General features: G+C 43.1%; 1 protein-coding gene and 1 pseudogene across 1 annotated transcript in view; one reads left to right on the forward strand and one right to left on the reverse strand.

Moving 5' to 3' along the window:
• Positions 1 to 210: 210 nt before the first annotated feature.
• The window catches only part of Mylk4 (myosin light chain kinase family member 4), an 81,621-nt gene continuing 54,710 nt past the window's right edge, over positions 211 to 27,121 (forward strand). Inside the window, exon 1 of the mRNA XM_051194482.1 lies at positions 211 to 474. Within this exon, the coding sequence (XP_051050439.1) occupies positions 259 to 474 (216 nt within the window). The 5' untranslated portion in view covers positions 211 to 258. The remainder of the gene's footprint in view (positions 475 to 27,121) is intronic.
• Positions 25,343 to 25,439, reverse strand: LOC127229443 (uncharacterized; annotated as a pseudogene).

A 27,121-nucleotide genomic window follows, 5' to 3' on the forward strand; every position in this document is an offset into this window, starting at 1 on the left:
TTTGATTTGGTGAAGGATGTACATTGTCACCCGGGAGGAAGCTTCTTATTATTTCATTTTTGTGGGAAAAATGTAAAAGTCAAAAATGTTTTCCTTTGAAAGTCCCAGCAATGCATGAATACCAGCGTTGCTCCTGATTTTGATTTTGGAGGTTGATGGCGAATGAGTGACCTGAGCTTGCCTTTCTTGTTTCCTTCTTGCAGCCAGGAGAAAAGAGTACTGAAAAGTCAGGACTGTGTCCTGATTTACAAACCCGAGATGGCGGGAGATGAAAACCCCACTCCTGACAGTAACCTGCTCAAACTCACAACCAGCATGCTGAAGGTGAAGAGGCTGGAGGAGATCAGCTCCTGCCACAGCAGCAACCCCCTGGAGAAAGTGGCCTTTTTCCAGTGCATGGAGGAGGTGGAGAAGGTGAAATGTCTTCTGGAAGAGCAGTCTAGTGAGCTGGACCTGCAAGCTGGAGACCACGAGGTAATCAGTTGTCCCTAACCTCACGGGTATGCTCTTTTGACCCCCTTCAAGTTCCGCATTGTCACTCGTGTGTAGGACTGAGGAAACTGGAGAACTGACACATTGCATTTGGCATCTCTGAGGGTTGTGTGTAAACTCTACACTTGAGTTGGGCTGGTAGTTCAGAAGCCTTCGAATGTGCATTTTACCTGCAGAGGAGGAGGAATTTTGAAGTGGGTTTCTGGGGACTGGGAGTGTAGCTCAGTGGTAGAGGGTGAGCATAGCATACCAGAGACCCAGGGCTCTGTATCATCATTCCTCTCAATCAAATACACATACACGCACATTTATGGAATACGCTGTGGACATACACTTACAGAAGTGTCATTTAAAGTATGTGTTTGGGCTGAAAACTGGGAGAGGCACCACAGGGGAACCTCTGTGCAGCTTCCAATTTCCTAAAGATCCTGAGCTCTGTGAGAGGTGGAGCCATTGACAGCAAAGTCCAGGGCAGGGACATCATTCCTTGCTGCTAGCATGATGGTGGAGCCCCGTGCCCACTGTGCAGAGCAAGGGCTATGAGCAGCACCAGATTCAAACATGGAGTTACCTAATCTGATCCGGGAGATGATAGGTGTTAGGAGAATAAGTTAGTCAATATAGCCAAAGCATAGTAGGCATTTGTGGTGTGTGTGTATGGGGAGGAGAGTTGGTGTCAGCAGTGAAAAGGAGAGTGGCCTAGCACTACCACCACAATATTGAGGAGAGCCACCCACCCCCACCATGCCCTGCCAGGGACACCGCTCAAGTAAAGGCATGTCCGTGACTACTGAGTGTGTGTGTTTCTTGTTGTTGTTGTTGTTGTTGTGAGAGAGAGTGGGATGGAGAGAGAAGGAAAACAGTACATATTCAAGACATGAGTATCTTGGTCTCTGCACAATGTCCTCATATATGATTCAGTAGGTTTCTAAGTTACATTGTTCAAATGATGTGGGCTAGAGAGATGTTTGAGTGGGGAAAGGTGCTGACCATGCAAGCCTGGAGGCCCGAGTTAGAATCCAGGAGCCCACATGAAGGTGGACAGAAGAACTGACTCTACAGAACTGTCTTCTAACCCCTACACGTGTGTGCTGGCACATACGCTATACCCTATTTCTCTCTCACATGCATAATAAACAGAAAAAACTTGTACATATTAATTTACAACAGGTTCAAAGATTAAGCAAAACTTAAAAGTTAAGTAAAAATTATAGGGGCTAGAAAGATGGCTAAGAGCACATACTGACTTTGAAAAAGACATGCGTTTGTTCTCAGCCCCCACAAGAGATAGCTCACAACAGTCTGACTCCAGCTTCAGGGGACCAGACGCCTCTGGCCTCCTTAGACACAGCACACGGGTGGATATACCCTCTACTTCAGACACATAATAAAAACGCCCCACTTATTTTTTTCTTATCCTAAAGAATTTCTTTTTGCAGATGAAAGTGTAAGGTTATTTTGCAATGTGTATGGTATAGATTTGGGGTGACAGGAACATTAATATGGTAAAACACGCGGTCCTAAACTCCTGGGCTCAAGCCATAGCCTCCCAGATAGCTGGAACTATATAGGTGCTTGCAACCACTCAGCTACTTACATACAGAAGAAGGAATTGTCATAGGCAAAATATAAACGAGACATGGAAAAACACCCATGTAAGGGCCACTAATGGCATAAACAAACAGAATCCATTTTCTCCTCATCAATTTCTGAAGGAAACAGAAAAACAACACATATTTCATCACTTTGCACAACAGAAATCATCTGACAGCTTATATGGATTTGATTATTTGTCAAGTACATGTTCTCATAAATCTGCGATATAATTTATTGCTATTATTGTTTGGATGTTTTTTGAGGGGGGTGGGGACCTTGTGTAGCCCAGGCAGTCCTTGAACTCCATGTGTAGCTTAGGATGACCTTGAATTTCTGATCCTCTTGCCTCTATCTTCTAAGTACTAAGATTACAGGTATGTGCCACTGTGCCAAGGCGGCTATGTGCTAGAACATTTTAATTAACTTTAAAGTGTGAGGTAATGGTGAGTGGACTATAAGCTTTTTTTTTTTTTTTTTTTTTTTTTTTTAGGAAGAATTACTTTTACGATTCCCAAACTGGTTGAAAATTTTAATTTGGAAACCTAATTTGGAAGTTACATATTTTGGGGTTTGGGGGAAAGACCCTAGAGGAAGTAAGCAAATGTTTTTTGACAGGGCCCTTCTGGCTTCCAGGCAGTAGTTGACACTGCTGAAGGTAGAAAGCAGTGACAAGGAGTGCCATATGTCCCGTTCAGTTTTTATTTATAAATGGAGAAGGCCCAGGGCAGTCAGCAGTCAGCACCACAGTCCTTCTCTGGCCCTGTGTAAAATGGACAGGTACAGGGGTCAGAGGCTCAGAGCTCTTTCTTTAGTGGTCAAAGTCCAGTCTGGGTGCAGCACAGACAGCTGGGCCAGCAGCTTCCCGGGAGAGAGGCCGCCAAGCGGCTCAGATGTGTGGACACAGCTGGGCTACCATGCTGCCTCCATCTTCTGAAGGACTGACTGCAGGAGATCTTTACGGAGCTACTCTTTTATCTCCTGGGACTATTAAACAGACCTGTCAACTTTCTCACTTCACTCTCTTTTCTCCTCTTCCCATTCTGTTTCTGAGAAGATTAGGGCTGCTAATGGTAGAAGCATTTGCTGGCTGCACTGAAAGGCAATTTTCGATGGATTTCAGACACACTGGGGACACAGCTTTGTTCTGGAAGCTTGGAATACGGTTTCCAAAAGCAACTTTATCTGCTCTCAGTCCCAAGAGCAGAAAAAAAATGTATATAAATTTAACAACCTGTATTTGTTAAAATAGTTCAGTGGAACACTTTTTTCTTTTCCGGCTCTTAACCAGGATTTTCTATTTCATTTATTTTTCCTTCACAGAGTTTATTTTAAACTACTTTTTGCTTCCTCTAGTTTTTTTTTAATGAATTATTAAATACTTCATATTCCAGTCCTCTGTACTTGAAACATTTAATTTACTTTATAATTTTAGCTTTATTTCTTTAATTTTGCTTCATTTTCCATTTGGTTCTGTTTTCTAATGTCCTTTTCCCTTTTGTTACAATACCGTTAATTTAAAAAGGTTTATGACTTAAAGGGGAAAGTCATGGGCTTGCTTCCATTTTCTCCTTTTCCGTTCCATGTCTCAAAATTAAAGACTTTGAAGGCTGGCATAGGCCTCTCTCTCCCCAAGCAAGAAGCTGGCAATAGATAGGACAGTCACCATCCCTAAGAATAAGACTACAGCTCAACTTCCCATCCCCCAGACCTTTCTCCTCTTCTCCCTTTGTACCACACCCAGCAGCTCTCTGATTCTTCAGCTCCACCTCAGCCTGCACTGAGCATTACATCTGTGTCTGACACCCTGTACTCACCACTGCTGGATCATTCCTCACCATTGTCTCACCGCAAGATTTTGCACAGGTCAGGGATGCTCCCATCCTCTCTGAAATTCTCAATAAAAGCCTAGATTTTATATTTGTTCCTAGGCCACGCCCATGAGGACGTTCATGACACTCCCTCAAATGGATGAATAAGATATGTTTTCAATAGATCAAAACTTGTTCAACATATGCATTGCAATCAAGTAGCACTTAGCCAACAGTTGATCTGAGTGATGTGCTTAATAGCCACTATGAAGCTATAAATGCTAAATAGTTTTCATAACCATAATTATGATTACTTTGATAGAATCAATTGCAGAGTTTTAATTAAAGGTTTATAGTTATACTTTTGGTGCCACGGACCTGACCCAAGGTCTTAAGGATATGCTATACCTCCAAGCCATATTTCTACATTTTATACCTAAGATGATTTATACTCACCTCCCTTGGTTTTCCCTACCTTCCTGTGTGAACCTGTTTCCTGTCATTTCCCCTGGAAGCTTGGTCCCAAGTATAAAAACTAATGGATATTAGAGTATGGATGGTCCTTTTACAAAACTGGCTTTGTGAGCCACTCCTCCAGAAATGTGCTTATAGGGCTTTTTCAAGGGGGTCGGTCACTTCTGAATCTACACTAATCATGATTTGCATGGAAAAGTCTCCTTTATTAAGATCCAGGTTTTAGGGCTGGGAATGTACTGCTGTTGGTGGATGCTTCCTTAGCATGTAGAAAACCTGAGTTTGAGCAGTAGCATCACATAAACTGGGCATGGCCCACTCTGTGCCTGGAATCCTAGCATTTAGGAGGCAGAGGTGGGAGGATCAGAAGCTGAAGACCATTCTGAGCTACACAGAGAGTTTGAAGCTGGGCTAGGAAGAATGAAACCTTGCCTTAAATACAAAAGACACAAAACAAAACAAAATATATTACTACCACCAACAAAAACAGGTTCAATTCTTCCATAGTCCCATCTAGAGGAGAAATTAGGATGGCCCAAATAGACACAGGCTCTCACAGTCCCTGGGATGTTTAAATACTTCTCACAGATATTCAAAGACTGAACCAAACAAAAATATTTTCTGGCCGGATGGGCAAAAGACTTGAGGGGGTCGGGTAAAGCATGGGTGTCTCTATTTTGATTGAATTGGTTGTTTTAATAGCAGTTGACATTTCCTGACAGCTGATGTGACAGCCATGTTCATAATGACAATTCTTAGATCTCAAAATAGCATAGTTAAGGATGAAGATTTTTAATTTTTGAAATTACATTCTTCCACCTCCCCACCCCTCCTTTTTTTTCCTCCTTGCCCCGAAATGGCAAGAGAGAGCTTCCTAGCTGGCATTGGCCCAGCATAGGCAACTGATACCAGTTACTACGCAGCGACTAGTCCTTGACCAGGGGACAAACACATGCGTGTCAGTATAAATTATTGCCAGCATCTCCCTTAGTCCCTGCACCTGTCTCTGATCTGTCACAAACAGTCATCATGTGCTTCCTTTTAAAGAAGCAGAGTATTAGTTGGTTGTGTAACTAGAGACACCCAGTGTAGGACTGCACAAAAAAATTCCATTGCGCTTCCCAATGCCCACTCCCCAGAGCAGAGCAGGGAGCACCTAGGGAGTGGCTGTGCTAGACCTGGGCAGGGAAGGTGCCTTATAAACCCAGGGACTTCACAGCTGCTCCCAGAGAATGGACTCCACACTTCAAAGAAAAGACTTCTGGATTGTAGGTAGTGTGTGCCTTCTGTCGTCTTCAGTCTTCTGGCGCCTTTTTCGGTCAATGGTGACATGGGGAAGTCCCAAGCAGGCACCTGCACTTGAGGATGCACAGGTAGTGAAATCCTTTTGAATGAGGCCAGATTCATTTGGCATTTCTCTTTGAACGTTTCCAGCCCAGTAGTGGCGTTCACCAAAGGCAGGACCCATGCCTTGCTGGACCTTGGCCCAGGACTACTGTCTTAGAAGGGGCTGGGATAATAATAGTGACATGTGGCACCTTTCATCATTTCTAGCAATTGGACCAACTTTCGGGGAATCTTGAAGCAGCTGTGTGAGGAATTAACTTAAGTTTGGGGTATGAGAGAGAGGTAGAAATGATGTTGGCATCACTTCATTTTTGTGCTTTTTATATGTCCTAGTTATAAAAGAAAAAGGTGTAAGATTTGTCCTGTTGGTGGGAAATCTGTTGCAAGCACAGCAATGAGGGGCGCTGAATACTTAGAGTGTCGCCTTCTGCCTTCTTTCTGTGCTTTGGGCTGCTGCTGCTAAGGTTTTTCATGTGACACAGAAACTATTCCGGTGATGAAATTCTGTGGGTAAAATACAATTCCAGAAGAGAAACAGTTCTCAGCCTAAGGATTGTAGTAAGAAAAACAGCTTTCTCTATGAACTTGATTAGCATCTGCTAAGTCATTTCCAAACACTTTGGACCGTTTAGCAAACACTGCACAAAGACCATGTGGGTCAGGTCAGCACTCCTTCTGGGAGGCAGGCTTGCAACAGTATCTCTCAGCACCTTTTTCTTTATCTCCTGTCCTCTTCCATGACATTTTGCTTCCTTTCCTTAATTTTTTTTCCCTGAAGGGCTAGAGAGAGGGCTCAGCTGGTGAAGTTTTTACATTATAACCACGAGGGCATGCGTTTGACCCCAGACCTGTGTAAAAAGTCAGGCACGGTGACCCATCTTGTGACCTTAATGTTGACCTCAGTGTTTACTAGCCAGCCAGTCTAGCCTAATTAGTGGTCAATGAGAGACCTTGTTTGAGGTGGATGGTGTCCTGAGGACAACATCTAAGCATTCCCCAGCAACACACACCTAAACAATAATGCTTGTGTGTGTACAGTGCGAAGAGTCAATCTCAAAGCCTTGAAGTTTCCAGGTAAGTGTTGCCAAGCCACATCCCAGTCCTTCCCATGAAATTTATTTCTACAGATGCCCTGTTTGATATATATCTACCGCTGGGTACCTTGATGCATTCATTATATCTGTGCACATCCTTTGTACATACAAAGAGTAAGATTTCCTTCATCTCCTTCCCCCAGAGAAACAATGCCCCACTGTGGTGCTACTGCTGCACTTGACAATACATGATTTACACTTTTAAAAATTTCCTGTGGTTTGATAGCTGGGCATCCTTGATTTACTTATACCTTATATTATGAGAAGCCACAACTTCTGCCTCTTGGTGGTGCTCAGATGACACAGCTCTATGCTTCCCCAATGCCTGAGCCTTTCCTAGGGTCCCTGCTACATGGACACTCGTGTGATTGTCGAGTTTGTGCTCAAAAGAAGAGCCAAATCTCGGAATAATTTATTAACTGACTTTTTCCATCTTAGCTGAGGACAAGGTAAAATCAGCAGGAGAAAAACTGCAACAGAAAAACAAAACAAACCTTGAAGCATATATAAATCTGTTTTTAGGCATCATGGTTGTCTATCTACTCAGACCCAGTCACTGGCTCCCCAAGCATAAATCATGGCTGGCTGTTTAATGTATCCTTTATGGGAAATATCAGGAGGGCTGCATTTCTTCTGTGAGAAATGCTGTGAGGGCCTTCAGCTTCTGTGTAGAAAAGACTGGTATTCACTGAAGCTCTGAGACAAGGACCAAGGAATTTCTGCCGCTACTAACTGACAATGAAAAGGTTAGCAAGCATTTAGAAGCACCACATATGTGTTTTAAAGGTTCTGGTAGCTTCTTACCTGTAAAGGAAAGTTCAGTTATGTCAGATTTATAACATATCTATCATCTTTTTCATCGCTGATGATTATTTATAACATTGACAACTGATTATCTTTGAAATTTGCCCAAGCACAGAAGTTTAGGGATTTTCTTTCACAGAAATGCCAGATAATCCATTTGTACTGTTAGCATGTTGTCTCTAGTCAAGAAGTAAAGGCTTTCCAACGCACTGTGTATAGGTGCCTGCTAATGTAAAGTTCTATATGTTCTTGAATAAGTATACAGATAAGTAACCTTAGTGTATGTTGTTTCAGTGTTTCTGAATAATCAAAGTTACCCTAATTTTATATAACTTTGTTTGCCATTATAATATGAAGAAAATATCTTTATTTTCTTTATCTCTAAAGTTAAGACACCATAATTAAATATATAATAGTTGCTAGCTATATCTATGTTTCTAGACAAGAGAATGCTTAACACATGTGTTAATGAAATTCCTAAATATAATCTACCTGTGTTTCTATCCATTTTCCCAAACCATTATGTTTGTAACATTTATCTATTAGCATTAACCAGACCTCCATTTTTCACAGACTATCTTCATGAGTTTCACTATACAATTGACGGTCTGTATCCATGAATTGCACATCTGTGGATCCAGCGAGCCGTGGAGAAAATATTATGTCTGTATTGAACATCTGCAGACATTTTTCCTTATAATTATTCCCTAAATAATAAAGAATAACAGTTATCAGCAATCACACTGTGCTAAGTATTATAAGTAAGCCAGAGATGATTTAAAGCATAGGAGAAGAGGGACACAGCCATATGTCAACCCCGTGCCATTTCATGTAAAAGACTTTTAAAGATTTTGGAAGGGTTCTGGGAACAGATCCCCCAAGTATGCATGCCAAAGGCTGTTCTTTCATGTTACTTTTATTTTTACTAATACTTTAATGTGCCAACCTGTTTAAAACATTTTTAGCAAAAGCCAAAATGCAATAGGGTGCTAAGTACAGAGTTTTCAAATGCACAGCTACACATGCACAACATAAATTTTAAAATGATTTGCTAGTGCCTGACCTCAGAGAACCTAAAATATCTCACAGCTAAGGTGGTCCCTGGGGCACCTGCAAGAAAAACCCTTCCCAGATCTTTGCCCAGAGGCATTCATTCCTCATTTTCTTTCTAACATTGGTGGCAAAGTCTGAGGGAACTGAGGTAAGCAGATAGCACAGTCTTCTTTCTAGAGAAAAGGGGTAATTGATAATAAGAGGTGTTTACTATAGAATATTGATACTGTGAAAGTTTGCTTAGGGTTTTTAATGTGGCCAGCACAGTATGTCTAGTGTCTGCAAATTGCTGCTCCTAAACTTCCACCAGAAAGCAGAACCCGAAACTGGGGCTTGTGTTTGGATCCTTAATTTGGGAATTGATTCCTAGGAATAGGCATGGAACCTCCCTGTGTGAGATGGAGAAAGAAGGAAGCCCCAGCATGATGCTAGCTAAGCTGACCACTGGGGTCAGGAGGCTCATAGTTGCACCTCTGTTGTAGAACTGAAGTCCACCTGGCTCAGTCTCTTGTTAAGTTTAACAGGGCCCATAGCATCTTCAGTTGCCTTGGTGAAAACGTTACCCACTTAGTGCTCTCTCGAAAGTGCCAGGGAACTCCAGGGAGGTGGGCCAGCTGCAGTAGCTCTGAGGGGGACAGGAAGAGTTCCCATTTAGTTGCCTCAGCAACAGCTGGAGCAAAGGTAGATCAGATTGTGTAAAGGGCAGAGAGAGGAACACATATTCAAATACACAGATGTTTCAACATTCAGCCTTTAAGGTGCTGCAATCAAGATAGAGTTCTTTTGCTCATTTGGGGATTGATTTTTGTTGTTTCTGATGGTACCAGCTTATTTTCTTTGGTTTTACCAGTTTCCAGCTTGTGGTGTTCCCAGCTCATTTGTAGTATTGTTGGCTTATCTCAGGGAAAATTACTGAATTTAAGATGGAAGTCACAAGGAGGGAAGCACTAACATCAAAAAAGTCTTCACTGGGGACTGTGGTTGAGCATAAGGGAGACAGTGCATGGCTTTGGGTCCCAGGATTGCTTCTTGAGACTTGCAGAACAAAGCTTATATATACATACAGCCTCGTAGTGCGTGCCTTTAATTCCGTTATTTAAGACAAAGGCCGGCAGATCTGGGAGTTGGAGGTCAAACTGAGTTACACGGTTAGACCCTGTCTCAAAAAGTTCACACAGAAAAAAAGTAGTCTTACCAGGCATGTGCTCACTGTTGCACAGACTCCCAGGATATCTGCTCACCTTATCAGTTCTTTTTGCCCATGTATGGTTTTGCATTTGACGAAGACATAATGCTCATGAACACTGGGCCTTTCTGCACCGGGCTCACAGACAATGGTGGAGGTGCTTACTGTTGCTCCCACTCCTATGTGTGTCCTTGTTGTGCAGAGGGGCGCAGCTTTCTGAACCTCGTCATGGCTGGAAACCACTTGCTGGAAACAGCCAGGTTTCAGTAGGGGTCTTCAGTGGCCTCCAGGGCCTCCCCTGCTCTGTCTCAGAGCTGTATACCAGTACTTCTGCAGGTAGCTGGGGTCAGTGAATCTGATGCACTGTGGATTTAACTGTCAAGGTGCCACAACATAGACAGATCTGGGATGAGCATCTTAAAGAGGGATTATCTAGATCTGGTTGGCCCGTGGGCGTGTCTTTGGGGGATTATCTAGACTGTTCATTGCATATAGGAGGGGCCATTTTGTTTATGGACTGGACCCAAACTGTCTAAGAGTGAATACAACTAGCTGAGGATAAGCAGCAACCAAGCACGCACTTATTTTCTGTTCGTTCTGGCCTCCCAATGTGACGTGACCAGCTGCTTGGGTTCTTGCCTTGACTTCCCTGGAATGATAGGTGTAACCTGGAATTGTAAACAGGGTAATCCCCTTCCTCCCGCCCTCTGCTGTGTTGCCCTTTTGTTAGTGTATTTGTCCCATCAACAGAAATGAAGGACACCTGACCTCGGTCCACATGCAGTAAGGATGAACTCAGAGTGGGCCCTCAAAGCCAGTGCTGAGGACTGCCCTGGGAACAGAGACAGTTTCCAATCCTAACTCTTCCACTCCAGGATGTTCTTTATGTTCTTTGAATAGCCATGTGTGCCTGTCCCTTTCTGACATACTCTTTGGGTAAAATAAAGTAGCATGTCTAGGTGAAAATGCTGTGTAAAATGTGAAGGCTGTAACTGTTACTATTTTCAGTGCATTGCTGTCTTAGACATCTGGGCCTCAGACCCTTATGTATTTGTACTGGCTGGTTTTGTGTGTCAAGTTGACACACGCTAGAGTCATCAGAGAGGAAGGAGCTTCACTGGAGGAAATGCCTCCATGAGACCCAGCTGTAAGGCATTGTCTCAATTAGTGATCAAAGCAGGAGGGCCCAACCCATGGTGGGTGATGTCAGCCCTGGGCTGGTGGTCTTGGGTAATGTAAGAAAGCAGGTTAAGCAAGCTAGAGGAAGTAAGACAGTAAGCAGCACCCCTCCATGGCCTCTATGCCAACTCCTGCCTCCAGGATCCTGCCCAGTTTGAATTCCTGTCCTGACTTCCTTCAGTGATGAACTTCAGCAATGCTGAAGTATAAGCCAAATAAATCCTTTCCTCCCCAACTTGCTTTTGGTTATGGTGTTTCATTGCAGCAAAAGAAACCCTAAGACAGCCCTTCTTACACATGGAGATGGCCTCAAGCATGGAGACAGCCTCTGTGTGTATATTTCCTGCTAGTATTTATTTTAACATTTCTTTCAATCTTACCTACTGTTTTTCAGAGAGAAAAATCATCTGACTTATGAGTACATTTTATGGAATTAAGATGATACATGCTTTTTAAAATCTGTTAATAAATTTTCAGAATTAGTCCTTGGCTCATGGCTTCACCCAGTTGGAGGTTCTGCTGCTTGCAGATTATCATGGTGCTTTTTGGTGTGTGTGTGTGTGTGTGTGTGTGTGTGTGTGTGTGTTGCTGCAGACACCCTAAAGCACTGCACCGTGGTTGTGACTCAAAGACTTGGAACTTGAGGTGCAGCTCTATGGTTAAATATGTGCCTAAGATACACAAGGCTTTAGATTTGATTTCAGACAGACAGACAGATAGACAGACAGACAGACACAGCCTTAAAGCATAGATCCTGAGGGACCTTGGAGGCCAGCTTGTCCAAATCTTTGGAAGGAGGACTCAAAATCCAAGAGGTGAAATGAACTTGTCCAAGATTCCTGACAGTGAGGGAGGATTCTGCTTTCTGAACATCAGGATTCCCTTTTGCCTGATCTTCTGTGCCTATATAACGAATAAATAAGACTCAGAGACTGATATGGGGGTTCAAGCTTCAAGCCAAAGATCAGAGAAGCAAAGCCTCTGGTCACTAGTTCTTACTCTACCTCAGACTAAAAGGTGACCCTGGCTCCACCAAACCTCAGACTGTAACCTCTCCTCAGCGTGGCTGGAGAATCCTGAGACTTCAATGTTTTCCTGCCCTCCATGTGGCTGGAGAATGAATGCCTGATACTAAGACCTTGCTCGTGTCTTATACATCTCCCTAATGCTGGAATTAAAGGCGTGTGACCCCAGGTGCTGAGATCACCTTTGTGTGAGGTGTTTCTCTTTAGGACTGGATCAGTCTTGTGTAGATCTGGGTGGCCTTGGTCTCACAGAGATCTGTCCACCTCTTAATCCTGAGTCCTAGGATTAAAGGTGTATACCACCACTTCCTAGTTTCTGGATGCTGGGATTAAAGGTGTGTATCACCACTGCCTGATCTCTACAGCTAGTGGCTGGTTTTGCTTTCTGAATCCTCAGACAAGCGTTAATAAATCATAAATAATATATCATCACAAAAGCCAGCATTTTTCCAGTTTTCTTGTCTCTATTAGGGTGCCATCAACCCCTCCTCCCCCACTATCTTCTGCTGCTTCCCACATCTGATCTGCAGATTAAGATCTGGCTCAGTTCTTTGAGCCCTGCAGTCCCTCTTCCAGGCTGGTGAACCGTCAGCCAGGCCCTGGAGCTTACATCTTGGCTCATGGTTTTAGCTCTGTACCAAGTGTTACTGGGGCTTAATTTCCATGGGTCCCAAACCACTCCCAGCAGTACTCTGAGTGCCTGGGCATGGGAGCTGGAAGCCTGCACAGCAAGGGATGAGTCCAGGCCACAGGCTGTAACAGGTGTGGGGTTAATGATCTTGTCAGTGGTCCAGGCATCAGGAAATTCTAAAACAAGGAGATAACTAGGCTAGAAGCCAGTAGTGTGTCCACTCACATTCAGACTTATCTAACTAATTCTTACCCTCCAGTGTTTGTATTCCACAGATGACAAGCTAGGCCTATTCTTACCTTTCCTATGTAGCTTAATGCTCATATTAATAAAATTAGGATAAGGGGTGGTCATAAAAATGAAATATTAATGCAAACTTGTAATTCACAAATGTATCGAATCCAACCACACCAGAGTCTAAGTAGTCACTTAAATTATTACATCGATTTTATATGAATTTAGTTAAAAAGCAACTATTACCAAGCTAGAAGTGTTGGCTATGCTTAGATGCCAAACTATGACTCTAGTTTGAAGGGAAAATACATGAAATCCACTGACAAAAGCAATTTCATTTGCTCATGGTCACTGATAGACTCAAAAAGAGGCAGAACCTGGCAAAACAAGACTATTTATTCCTTTAGGCATTAAACAGGATTAGATTCTGTTTGTTCATTCTTTTCCTTTTAGTAAGTTGTTTGGGGACCTATTCGAATGACTTGGCAGGCCTTAGTTATTTGGAAACGTAAGAATTGATGTCATTAGGTATCATTTAGTTCTGGACTTTCTAGAACAAGCATATTATACTAATCCTTCCTCAGGACTGGGGATGCAGCCCGTAGTGGCTCGAATTTTGCACACATGCTGTGCCCCACTCCGATTTTTTGTTCTTAGGGTTGTGTTTGCTGATTACCTGTTTAGGATCTATGCCTTTAGCCTTCTTATAGTTCTTTATTTACCCAGTTATTTTATTGACAGATATGTAAATAGTCCTCACTGTGTGTCAGTACTTGTTCTAAGTACTTTATAAATAGCAGTGTAGCTCAGGGCCTAGCCTAGCCCTGTAAAGCCTTGGCCTCAGTCTCCAGTAATGCAACAGCAACAACTCTATGACAGCCTCAGGAGATAGACCTGTTCCTGACTGCTCACTAGCATTTAAGGGGCTTGTTCCAGGTGTTGGGTTAAGTATTCCCACACAGTGTGTGGTCACTTTTACAGTAGCTCCATGAAGCTTTCTGTCTATAGATACGTAAGACAAGACTTATTGGGATTAGATACTTGACCAAAGTGGTATACTTGCATGCATGGTACTGAGTGGATTCATTTGCTCAACATTTAAAACCAGTATAGGTTTAATTGCAGAAGCTTTTACTAGAGTTTCTTTTAAAAAGTAATTTGTTTCTTAGAGAAGTTTTGGGTTCATAGTGAAACCAAGAGAAAGTTGCAGATGTATGCATACATAACACATCTCCCATAGTTACAGAGCTGTGCATATATAATCTGTCTCCCACAGCACAGACCTATGAGCAACTCTTCTAGTAGAACAGTGCTTTTGTTCTAACAATCAAACCTTCACTGATACTCTAAGATTTATACTGAGCCTCATCCCTGGTGTTATGTAGTGTGTGGATTTGAACAAATGTAAAATTTCATGTATATACCATTATAGTAATTTAACTTTAAAGAAGACATTAAGTATTTGTAGACAAATAGAATTTTCTAAAGGTGATTTGTTTTATCCTCATATGATCTGAAGTATTTTTCCAATTTAATGACTGATGTAATTGTTTGCTTTTCAAATACAAATATAGGAACCTGGTAGATTTTAAATCAAGGCAAATGTTAGGTAACAGCGACCTCCAGTGGTAAGAAATTAAAAAGGCTCGAGTGTGTGTGTGTGTGTGTGTGTGTGTGTGTGTGTGTGTGTATCTTTTCCCCCTGGTGCTGAGGATGGAACCTAGGGCCTTTTTTGTGCTTGGCAAGTGCTTTACCACTGTGCTGCAGTCCAGCCCAGGGTATCTTTGCTAGCACTTTCTCAGCACTGCTTGAGAAAAGATGAAATATCCTGGATCTGATTTGTTTAAGTATACATACTAAGGTTAGATTTTTTTGTTATTTATTTATTTATTTATTTATTTATTTATTTATTTATTTATTGAGGCAAGGTTTTTCTATATTGCTTTGGAGCCTGTCCTAGAACTTGCTCTGTATGCCAGGCTGGCCTTGAGCTCACAGAGATTCGCCTGCTTCTGCCTCTTGAGTGCTGGGATTAAAGGCAGGAGCTACCAATGCCTGGCTTAGATTATGAACTAATGCCATGAGCTCTTAAATATTCTACTGTTTTGTCAATAGCTCCTATGAATTCAGTAATTTCTCAACCCAACATAAGTCTTGACTATCAGGTGCAACTGACATGTCACCAAAGCTAGCTTTAGGAAGACAGATAGTCCCAAAATATCCTTTTTCTCTTTTTATAGCATGGCTTGATATTTTTTCCTTGCAGGTTTGCATATTTGTTTTTTCACTTTACTGTAGTTTCACTTTGCAACACAGTTTGACATATGTATGGCCACATATATGAACTTCATGTGGCCTCTTGCTGCCTCTGTGACATTGAGCATGTTCTGCAGAGCTAGCTGTTCAGTGCACATCATTACCTGAGATTAGTAATCATGACTTCACAGAGTTATTGCCTAACGCAGTAAACTGCACATGGTGCTTGACATGGAGAAGACAATAAACTCAGTAAAGAAAACAATGCACTTCACTTGTATGTAGACTGGACATAGGACCTCACACAACCCCTCTCCACCATTTAGCTCTGCCCTGGGCCCAGCTTTTATTGAGTCACCAATTCTCCAACTGTCTTCATCTTCTCTGGATCCTAACCTCTTTCCTGCTCAGAACAGAGCCCCACATTTACTGTCCTGGAAGACATTTCTCCTTTTATGTCTTCTCAGGCACCATTGTTTCCTGTGGGTGGGAGTCTCCATGTTTCTGAGGCACCCAGGCTATGATCTTTAGACATCTTGACACTACACTGTCAGGTTTGACTTTCCTCATCCCCACCTCATTACCCCTATCAGATATCAGTACAGGGTATGATTTATTGAAATAGGTCTTACATTTTTTTTTATCCCTACTGGAGTGATGACAAAATGAGTTAGTTTGCCCACATCATCATGTAAAGATGTATACATAAGAGTTGCCATAATATACCATGAAGAGGGAAAAAGGAACTCCAACACGAAAGCTCTGCAGTACCAAGATCATCTACATGTGAATATGCAAATACTGTATGATGGGATCCTGCTATCTTCTGTGCATAAGAAGAGTCCAGCAACACGGGCTTCACAGACCTGAGTCAAGGCAGAGTCCATTGCTTTTCTGAGTACACACTACTAAACATCCCTCAAGAGCCAGATAGTGCACACCGGGGTCAAACCTGATGCAGATTGTTTATAGAAATCATCCTCCCTGAAATGATGACAGTTATTATTGTCAGCCTAACAAAAGGAGCAGAAGGCATTCTTCTGGTGTCTAGCATCTTGTCTTTCCAAATGATGTAGGGTTGTCCTCGACTTGTTTCCCAACTCATAATTAACAGCCTATAACAGATCTATAACATGGATGTGGGGGTTCATTTCTTTATTCTGGCATCCTTTGTACCCAAATTCATATCCCTGGGGAACCACTCAATAGCTGTGTGACATTCGTCATTCAATTTTTCTTTGTCTCAGTTCTTCTGTCATCGCATTGGTATAATAATGCCAACTTTGTCAGATTATTTGGGGGAAGGATTACAAAGGATGCTGTGCCTATAAGCAAGAGGCTTGGTGGCTGGCACAGAGCTGCAGCCTCCACACAGGCTCCTGTTCCTGCTTCTTGGTTATACTCCACATCTTTGATCATATTCGCCCCTAGAGGTGGCTTTAGAAATCCTTGAAGGTCAGATTCAAACCTCATGACAGTTAGTTCTAATCAGCTTGGGTTACAGCACCTTTCATATGCACTGTTTATGTACCCCTTGCCAGGTGTGTGGCTACTGTGGGTGTCCTTTATGGTTATTACCGTGTTGCAGGCAAACTCTCCCATGCCCAGAAAGCTGGAGCTCCCTCTCTTTGGGGATTATTCCCTGTTTGTTTATTTTTGTGTTGCATCCTTCAACGAGGTAAGTTCATTTACATTTGTGTACTGTTTATCTGTAGATTTTAGATACAATTCTTTATTTCAAGTTTTAGACGTGAAGGTGATTAATATACTTATTCAAATATTTAGACAGAGTAATGGACATGGCCTGTCAGGATATTTGAATAACTTTGGGTTTGCCTATTTTTTTCTGAGATCAGCAAGAGGATACACTGGAATGAATTTTAAATGTGGTCAGTGCGGCCTGACACATCCTGGAGTGAATTTTAAATATGGTCAGTTCGGCCTGACACATCCTGATTGTCTTCATTCAATATTAGCAATAAGAAAGACATATGTTGTTCTGGGGGGCCTTCTGTCCCCTCTGAAAAAGAAGGCAATCTGTTGCTCCTAGTGCATTGGAAGTTGTTTTCAACAACAGCAGTAAGGCACTGATAGATTCAATCTAGAAAGATGAAGCCAATTAAATTGTTTTATAGGTTCTACTCTATCTGTTATTATTTTATGGTGATGCAAAAATGGCCATTCACCATACACTGGGATCTCATTCCTCAAACAGAGGCCATGCCTGCTAGACAGAGTTGGTGTGGCCAGGGGACTTGTTCCAAACAGAAGCGCTCAGCCCCACCCCATGTGTTCTCATCTAGGTGAATGACAGCATTTGAAAAGCACCAGAATATTAATTATCTCCTACAGTTGAAAAATGAGGGACTAAGCTTATTTTAATTTTTTCCCCATAAAATCTACTGAATGTGACACTAGTAAAGTTGTGCATATATGCTTATCTAGGGAATAGATCCATGCATATTTACATTTATATATCCACATTCATGTATCTTGAGTATATGTATGCTTATAGTGGTGTGTGTGTGTGTGTGTGTGTGTGTGTGTGTGTGTGTGTGTGTGTGTGTGTGTGGTGTGGTATGCTCCCAAGCCTCTCTCAGGCTAGTCCTTGAGAACAAGGCAATATCCTTTCTTGAACATTTTAAGAGCATATTTTCCTTGATAAAATAAATATGTCTATTAATAGTTGTTTCCATTAGATTTCCCAGGCAGACAAAACACAGAACTTGTCCCTCAGCCAGTCAGATAAGCTGGGGTGATGGGACATGTGAATGGCAGCATACGCTGCCTTCCCTGGAAGGGTCACACTCATCCCCAGGGAGGTAGTCTGGACATCAAGTCCTTTACCCATTTGAAAAGAGGCAATTGTGTGACAGGACACAAAAGGACTGTGCATCATGGAAATTCTTTGGTCTGCCCTTGTCAGCAAGGCAGCAGGTGGTTTAATTAAAAGCTATGTGTGTGCTGAGTCAAAGAACAGGCTGTGAGATTCTCTGTTGTCACCGAGTTACTCCTGCCAGGTGCTTGCTGGCAGGGTTTGTAAACATAAGTGCTTGTAGCAGAGAGCCTCTGGATCTCACTGCATTCTGTCAATGCTGAAGTTAGGGTCACATGGAAAGGTCAGTAGGGTCTGGAGCTTGGCACTCGCTCGCCTGAGCTTTGCTACCTTGACTTCTGGTGCATTATGAGATACTTTGATAGTTGTTATGTGTCAGAGAAGAGACCACAGGAAATATGCATCCCTTGGAGTAAATATACAGACTCCTAGGTCCACAAGAATTCTTTAGCAGAAACTGCTAGAATGGGGCCAGGGGTCTTTAAGAACCCAAAGTTCTGATGAAGAGAGTTGTTAGCGCTTTTCATGAGCAGTCACTATTCAGATTTCAGTCTTTTTACCTTTATGCTTGTGGCTGGCTACTAAAAAGATCTTATGTAGCTTCTGGATATTTAGGCTATAAAAACCACTAAATTTTAAAATATTGATCCCTTTCTGGGCTGACTACTCATTAACTCTGCCTCTTTTTATTAAGTTAGTCTTTGGCTGCTTAGGTATCTTGGTAGAGTGATGCTGAGGACAAACACACCTTAGATCTCTTGAGTAAATGCTATAGACTTAAAAGCTGATTGAGTTTTCTTCTTCCTTCTGTTTCTTGCTTGATTTCTGTGGTCTTGTCATATAGGAGCTGTGACTTGGGCAACTGCGGGGGGGCTGTAGTTTTCACACACACTTTTCTATTATCATTGTAACATTTCTTTTTCTGGTTTGGTGCTGGGCATGGAATTTAGGACCTCACTGAGCAACATTGCAACCTGTGTCTCCTACTTGTGTGTGAGTTAAGTGAACACTGGAATAAGAGATGTATGTGGGATTAAGATTTTAGTTAACTCATTGCCCATCAAATGAGAAAGCTTTCTTTGATAGAAGGCTAGCTTCTTTTGAGGTTTTGTATAAGGGAGTTAACAGGTAGATGAGGTAGCAAAAGCAGTAAGTTAAAAATAACTCTGAAGAAGAATATAAATTATGACGGACTTGGACAGAGACTAGAGAATCCCTTTGCTCTAGGGGAAAGCAGGTAGAAGGCATCTTTCTGAACAATTATAAAACAGTACATCTTTCTGACATCTACTGAGGACTGACTAAAATCCATTTCCAAAGCATTAGCTTCAATCACATCTGAAAATAGACTCAGAGAGCAGTCAGGGACAGAGGTCAAGGAAGGTTTCATGTCTGGGAGGAAGAGCCAAGACTGAGTGGAGGGAAGTCCAAACTTTATGAAACGCGGGTTACTCCCAGGAGAACTGAGCTAGGCACAGCCCAGTGCCTTTGGCCTTTCTTGAAAGACACTCTAGACTTGCTGTTGTAGCATTAGTGGGAGACTGCAGTCTCCTGAGATGTTGATCCAACACCTTCCTGGACCCATCAGCTTTGCAGCCTCAAGTATCACTTAGCACACAAAGCGTTGCATTGCATTCCCAGTGTCATTTTAGAGCTGAATGATGAGTTCTGGGGAAGATCAGGCACTTTTGGGGCAGACTCTGTGTCTGTATGTGGGGCCCAGGTTTCAGCTTCTGTAAGCTAAAAAACAAAGATTTGTTCTATTCTGCATAAGCTGATTCAGAATCTTCAAGTGTTCCCTGTGTATCCAGATATCCACAATGACCTTAGGAGAGGCCAAAGTTACAGGATTTCCTTTGTCTACCATGACTGGCTATGGAGCCTACACACACTTCTCCAGCTTTCTGTGTAGGTAATGAAGCACAAGTTAATGTGTCTGCTCCCATCTAGACTTCTGTGGAAGAAACTATAGAATGGCTAGCCTCGTGTCTCATATAAAGTCAGACTCAGCAAATGCTAGCTAAAATAATTACTAATACTATTGTTAATGTTACTCTCGAAAGTTGTTATTCTGTTGAGGTTGAAATGACTGATTATATAAACCAGGATGAAAACAAGACAAAATTTGAGCATGGGTTTTGGATCCTGAAATCCTCTGGGTGGGTCGTGTAACCCTCCAAGTGTGTCTTACATTCCATGTGTGTCCCACAGATGTAGTCAAACTCATTGGGCTGGGTTGACTTCTGAGACTTCTAGGAGAATTTTTTTTATTCATTTATGTTTCTGCAAAGTGAAATGCCTTCACATCCCATTATCCTGATTGCCCACTGTTGGCCTAACTACTATAAAGTGGGGAAACATTGTGACGATCTTGTTATTGCTTATCTTCCTCTTGCTGTTGCTTCACTTTCTTTACCAATATTCTCAAAATGCCAACCTCAGAACCAACTCTCTAAGTCCTTTAAGATAAATGAAGCATGTGCTTTAGTTGGAATACCCCCCTCCCTAACACACAGACACACACACAGACACACACAGACACACACACACACACACACACACACACACACACACACACACACAAAGTGGATGTGTTGGCCAGGTATGGTGGTGCATGCCTTTAATCCCAGCACTCAGGAGGCAGAGTCAAGTAGACTTTTGAGACCAGCCTGGCTGGCTGGTCTCAGTAAGTTTCAGAATAGTGGGATTATATAGAGAGGCCCTGTTTCAACCCCTCACCTCTCCCAAAAAGCATATATTAAAGACTTGTCACTGAGTTAGTCCTCCCAGATGTTCGCTGCTGCTGTTGCTGCTGCTTGTGGTGGTGGTGGCAGCAGTGGTGGTATGGTGTGTGTGTGGGGGGGGCAGAGAGAGAGAGAGAAAGAGAGAGAGAAGAGAGAGGGGGCAGGGATGGAGGGAGGGATGGAGAAAAGAAACTTACAGGAGGCCAGACCAGCTTGGCACTATGGGAGGTGGTGGATCTTTGGGAGCAGGGGCCTATTAGACAACATTCAGGACATTGGGAACATGTACTTTGAACGATAGAGTAACCCTAGTGTTTTCCTCTTTCTAGTCTTCACTTCTATGGCCATTTTGCTTTGCTATACATTTCTACCATGGTATACTATCTTGCCACTGACCCCAAAATAATAGGACCAATCAATCATGTCTTGGAACCTTAAAAACTATGAACTCCAACTTAAGTGTTTCCCTTTATAAAAGTCGATTGTCTTGAGTATGTATAGTAAAGAAGAGCTAACATGGCATAGAAAGCTGGAGTTAAAAGGAAGAATATTCACTTCATGAGGATTTACTAGGAATATTGGATAGATAAATGAGGACATTGGATACAGTGGTGAATAAAACAACTAGCCTAACCAACCCCACCCCACCCTGGTCAGGTGATGGGGAAGTTTGCTAAGGGCTAAAGGTAAGATTAGGCCCAGGAGAAGTCTAGCTGCGGGGGGGGGGGGGGGTGTTACCCTAACCTGTAGAGTTAGTTAGAATGGCTTCTTGAACAAATGTAATTTCAATTGGCTCTGAAGGATGGCCGGGTTAATCCAGGATGGCCTAGAGGAGGATACATACACCATGAAGGCTCAGTGAGTAGTTTATAGAAGGCAGGCCAGAGAGTAGAATGGTTGGCGGCAGTCACAGCTGGGGCCAGTGGTTGGGGGCCTTTTCTGACCTGCCTTTCTGGAGTCTCCGGAGAGTGGGACACCAAGGTGACACAGTTTCCATTCTTCAGGCAGGGCCTGAAACCTATAATATTCTTCCCATATTTTGGTTACCGTTAAAAATTAATTCTGGCAATCCCATAGCTCATTCCTGGGACTTCTTTGAAATAAAATTATACGTGGTGCCATATCCCTTCCTTCTGAAATTCCTATTGCTATATTTTTAGTACATTTGGGGGGAGTAAAAAGCATCACTTACTCCTAGTTTTCCACACAACCTCTCCTGATGACTACCTTCTTTTAAAGAGGTTTTCAAAGGCTCTGCAGCCTGAATTAGCTTCTCTGTGAGAAAAGGTCTTTTGTGGTTTATAAATTTTAATGCAGGATACTAACTGCCAGAATATTCTTGGACCACAACCAGGGCTTTAAGAAGCCTCCTGTAGCAGTTGAAATGAGGCCAGCCTGACCTGCACCTGGACATAGGGGCCTTTCATCCTTTAAGTTCAAAGTCAGGGGACCTCCTGGTCCCGACCTTAGGACATCAAGACTTTCCTTTTGAAATCTGCTTCCTGGAAACAGGTCTTTGCTATGCTGATGGATAATTTTTCACTTCATATTTTCTTAAGGTACATAAATTCTTCGTTTTCTTCTAGCAAATAAGGGCAAATAAGGTATGGGGGGTCCACTGTCTCCTCCATAGGAAACAGCACAACCCATTGCTGTCCTGGATCTTTAAATTCTTCATTAGTGGCAGGGGATCCCTACACTGCCCCATTCATTCCCTAGTCCTCTGAAGACACTGGACTTACTATTTTGATTAAAAGTGCTGAGTAAGAGAATGTTGCTGAAAATTACCCTTGTAAGTGAATGCCTGTGCCTTTAACCACACAGGGACCTGCTCTGCTCCCATGGCTGTCTGGAGGCCCTCAATCAATGTGGCAATGAAGAAAATCTGGCTGTTTTGAGACTTAGTGCCTGCCTCCTGCTTCATGCATCCCCTTTTCTTTCCCAATACCAGGAAATTCTCTTGGAATAGAGAGCCACTCCAAGCCAGCCAAGTGCAGTTTTGCAAAATTTAAAAAAGATGCTCCCTCTGGGGCTGTAGATTGACAAGGATATCCTTCTACGTGCACTGTAGACTCACATCTTGGCCAGCTGACATTCTCTTCTTTGGGCTTGGCCAAGGGAGCACAAGTTGGATCACGGCAAATTTGACTCTCCGGAGAGCAGCTGTGTTCAGTGTGTGAACCATGCACTACGGGTGGCCGTCTCTCTGGACACATCTCCAGTGCTTGGCCTTAGCCAGCTGCCCATTGATTGTGGCTGAGCTGCTGACACTAGTCAGCAGGGTGGGTGGTGGGGTTCGGGTAAGGTTTAGGGAGAAAGCCCGGCATTTGAAGATCAGCGGCTGCTTTCTGTGTGGAGGTGGGATGATCTCTTGAACTCAGTGGTTCTGCTGGGGGATGGAGGGTGGAACAGGCTCAGTGACCTTTTGTGGTCATGTAAATGAAAAGTCATAGAAGCCATCACTTCTGAGATCTAGCCTAACAGTGTCCTTTGTGTTTGTCAAAAAAACTCCCCTTCTGATGATCTCAGTGTGTAAATGCTAAAGAAGGAAATCCTGAGAAGGAGCCTCCTAGAAAGAAATAAAATGAGGGTCAGGCTTACATGAGCACATTTGAAGAACTGAGTTCTATGTGAACACAGATGGTAGACATTAACAGGAAGTGGGGACATCTTGGGGACCATTGCATTGCAAGTAGGAATAGCAGCCTTCATTATTATACTGTGCACTAGGGATGCAAATGCAACACAAAGGTACCCGAGCCCTGATACTAATGGGCAGTTAGTGTTCTCCAGCTTCTTTCCTCCAGTTTCTTGGGGTCAGGCCTGGGTAAGATGGAGGTCTCAGGGAGTCTACTCATTGGGGGTAGAGTTAACAAGTGCTTTGAAAAATAAGAGAAAGCACATATGAAGTTTCAAGAGTTCCATGTCATGGAGAGGCCTACCAGGTGCCTAGGAATTTTTGGTTGCTGTGGCAACTGGAACAGAAGTCTATTCTGTGGGCCCTCAGCTGCCTCTCCTGGAGCACTCATGCCTAGGAAGCCGGTGGAGCAAGCAGAGAGAGAGAGAGAGAGAGAGAGAGAGAGAGAGAGAGAGAGAGAGAGAGAGAGAGAGAGAGAGAGAGAGAGAGAGAGAGAGAGAGAGAGGTCTCAGGTGGGAAAGAATGCAGAGCCCATGAGCAGATGGCCTAAACAGGACTTTGCTGAAGGCAAGCATGGGAAGGCTGATGGGCTTAGGCCACAGGGAACCTGGTTAAGGAATTTCCAACTTCCAAAGGCCGGGCATTATCAACGTGTTTTATTTTGTTTCTCTTCCTTTGGATAATAAATAAAGGACGAGTTAAATAAAAGTTGTGAAGTTGATTCTCCGGAGGGGAACCAACCCTTTCCCATTCTGCAGAAAATAGCGGGATTTCACTGCACGGCTGTGTCTGCCATGAAAAATACTTGAAAGCAAAGTGTACTGCAGTGGGATTTGCTGCTTACATGTTCACTTTTATTTCCTGCTAGAGAAGAAATCCAGGGCCTTTTAGCATTAGGCAAGTGCTTTACTATTAAAGTGTACTTCCCAGTTCTTGGAACTGTTGTTAAAAAAATAGATATCAGCTGTTACTTAGCACTATATGGCCTCAGATACATTAGTTAGCTGTATAATTGGGGAGGGGTACTTACCGTGTATTAGTTAGAGGCAGACACTAAATAAGGAATGTCAGGACCAGAGTAAGTCCATCATAAATGATAGTTATTAATAGTGGTCATTATGAGATGAGAACTAACCGTGCCCTTTTAAAAATACCTCAAGCATTCCTGACCTAGGCAATAAAAGTCTGTGACCATCATGTTCAGATACAACTCTTGAGTTCTTAAGTATTCTGAAAGTTTAAATCACTAGTGTTGAAAGAAAAGGAATGATTTTATTTATTCTTTCAGATTTCCATGCCATGTTTTAATCATATTCATTTTCCTTTTGTATTCTTCCTGGGTTTTCTCCCGCCTCTCTACTCACCAAACTTCAGATTCTCTCTCTGTCTCCCCTTCCCTCCCTCTCCCTCCCTCTCCCTCCCTCTCCCGTCCCTCCCTCTCTCCCACCCTCTCTCTCTCCCTCTCTCCCCCCACTCTCTTCCCTCTCCCTCCCTCTCTTTCCTGTCCCTCTCTCCTCCCTCTCCCTCCCTCTCTCCCCCCTCTCTCTCTTCCTCCCTCCCTTCCTCTCCCTCCCTTTCTCTCTCTTCCTCCCTCCCTTTCTCTCTCTTCCTCCCTCTCTTTCTCCTTCTCCCTTTCTCTCCATCCCTCTCCCTCCCTTTCTCTCCCTCCCTTTCTCTCTCTTCCTCCCTCCCTTCCTCTCCCTCCCTTTCTCTCTCTTCCTCCCTCCCTTTCTCTCTCTTCCTCCCTCTCTTTCTCTCCCTCCCTTTCTCCCCTCCCTCCCTTTCCCTCCCTTTCCCTCCTTCTCCCTCCCTTTCTCTCTCCCTCCTTCCCTCTCTCTCCCACCGTCTCTTCCTCCCTTCCTCTCTCTCTCCCTCCCTCCTTCTCTCTCTTCCTCTCCCTCCCTCTCCCTCTCTCCCCCCTCTTCCTCCCCCCTCTCTCTTCCTCTCTCATATGGTGTGCTTCACCAATTTGGGTGTCATTCTAGCACATGGGCCAAGCTAATCTTTTCTGTGTGGTTTCAATTTTAGTTTATGTGCTGCCCATGGGAGGGAAGGCTCACTGGCCTCTTTTCTGGGAAAGAACACTGTCCCTGGGAGTCAGCTTCCAGCTCTCCCACCTGGAGTCTGGGCTTGAGAAGTGAGGGTCTCTGTGTCTCCTGTTCTGCAATTGGCATCAGCCCTCCTGCCCACCATCTTCCTACTCTTCTCAACTTCTCGCGCTTTTCTGGAAGGCAGACTCATAGAGAGAGTGGGAATTTCTTGTGCCCAAAGCTGAGCTGTGGCTTTGTTTTGTTTGGAAGGGCAACAGCCTTTGAATTATACTTGATGGAGTCTGTTTTTTAAGACTCAGGAAGACTGACAATGAACAGAAAGCAAGCCCCAGGTGCCTTTCGGGTTCCACCCTTGATGCTTGCCCCTCTGCAGAATGCACAGAGGCCTTTGCAAGGACCACCTTTTAGACCACACTCTGGGATGTCCACAATCGGAGTGCCTTAGATACCACAAAATGGGTCTTTCCCGCTGTAAGGTAATAATACTATGTGGAGGTATTTACTCAGTAATTTATTGAGCCAGAGTTGTTTTTGGTTAAGTGTAGACAGAGCTGACAATCAGAGGCTACTTTTCTCTGTGCTTTTGTCTTCGGTAAAACCCCCGACAAACTTGGGCGTGGCCTTTGTCGCCTCTGTGTTTGAGTAGTTTTCTCACCGGCAGAAAGGAGAGCACACCAGAGTTAAGCAAAACACCTCACTCTGGAGATCTGGTTTCATGCTAGCTGCTTGCCTGTCTTCTAAAAATGCTTACGACCATTTCTTGGAGAAACGGATAAAGCGTTGTGTGCCCAGATCCCTTCTCTCTTCTCACCCATTCCATCTTTCTTTGTATTTTACATCTATCTTACCCAGAATGCTTTACTTGTTGAAATTCTGTCAGCAGACTTTAATATGCAATGCATTATTTATTAAACATATCCAACGTGTGGCTAAAGCCTTTTTACAAGTATTCGGATGCTCTTGCCCATATGCGTGGTTTGGTAGTATATGCAGCCGATAAAGCAACAAATAAGCCAAGAGAACAATAGCGCCTTGGGATAGCTTGCTTCTTGCTCCCAAGAATCCCCTCAAATCAATATTTTAAAGATAAGAGACCAGGAATGTTCACAGTGGAATATTAAAACAGAACTTCCGAAACTGACAATTCTCTCCCAGAATAAGCTTCTGAAGTAAGAATCTTGTGGCTAGACAACCACCTGCCAGGCATATCATAAAGGTCAAATGCTCTGTATACACATGAAGCTTCTGAACTATAGAATTATTTAAAATAGCAAATCCAGATAAACGTTGGATTCTAATTATATGCTCTGCCAAACACATCAATTTATTTAAAATGCTCTGCCCATCAAAATTTAACTTGAAAAAGAAGTTCAACATCTTACTTATCTACAGTGTACTTTGAAGATGCTTGCGTTTTGTGTTTCTTGTGTTGTTAGAATATGAGGCTCTCCCCATCCCATGTTCTTTATTACCAATAGGGCACTGGAACATTTTCTTTCATGTGGTGTAAAATTTGTGTCCTGCTTGAAATATTTGACTCAGTAGACATCTACTATTAACTCCATCATCACATAATAGATTCCTCAAGATCCCCAGTAAATGATAAGCTTTGGAGTAGGTTCTAGTGTCTTGGGCTTTTTCTGGCACCAGATTAAAAAGAAAACAAGGAAGAA

Source organism: Phodopus roborovskii, unplaced genomic scaffold, assembly GCF_943737965.1.
Source record: "Phodopus roborovskii unplaced genomic scaffold, PHOROB, whole genome shotgun sequence".
Classification (NCBI taxonomy): Eukaryota; Metazoa; Chordata; class Mammalia; order Rodentia; family Cricetidae; genus Phodopus; species Phodopus roborovskii.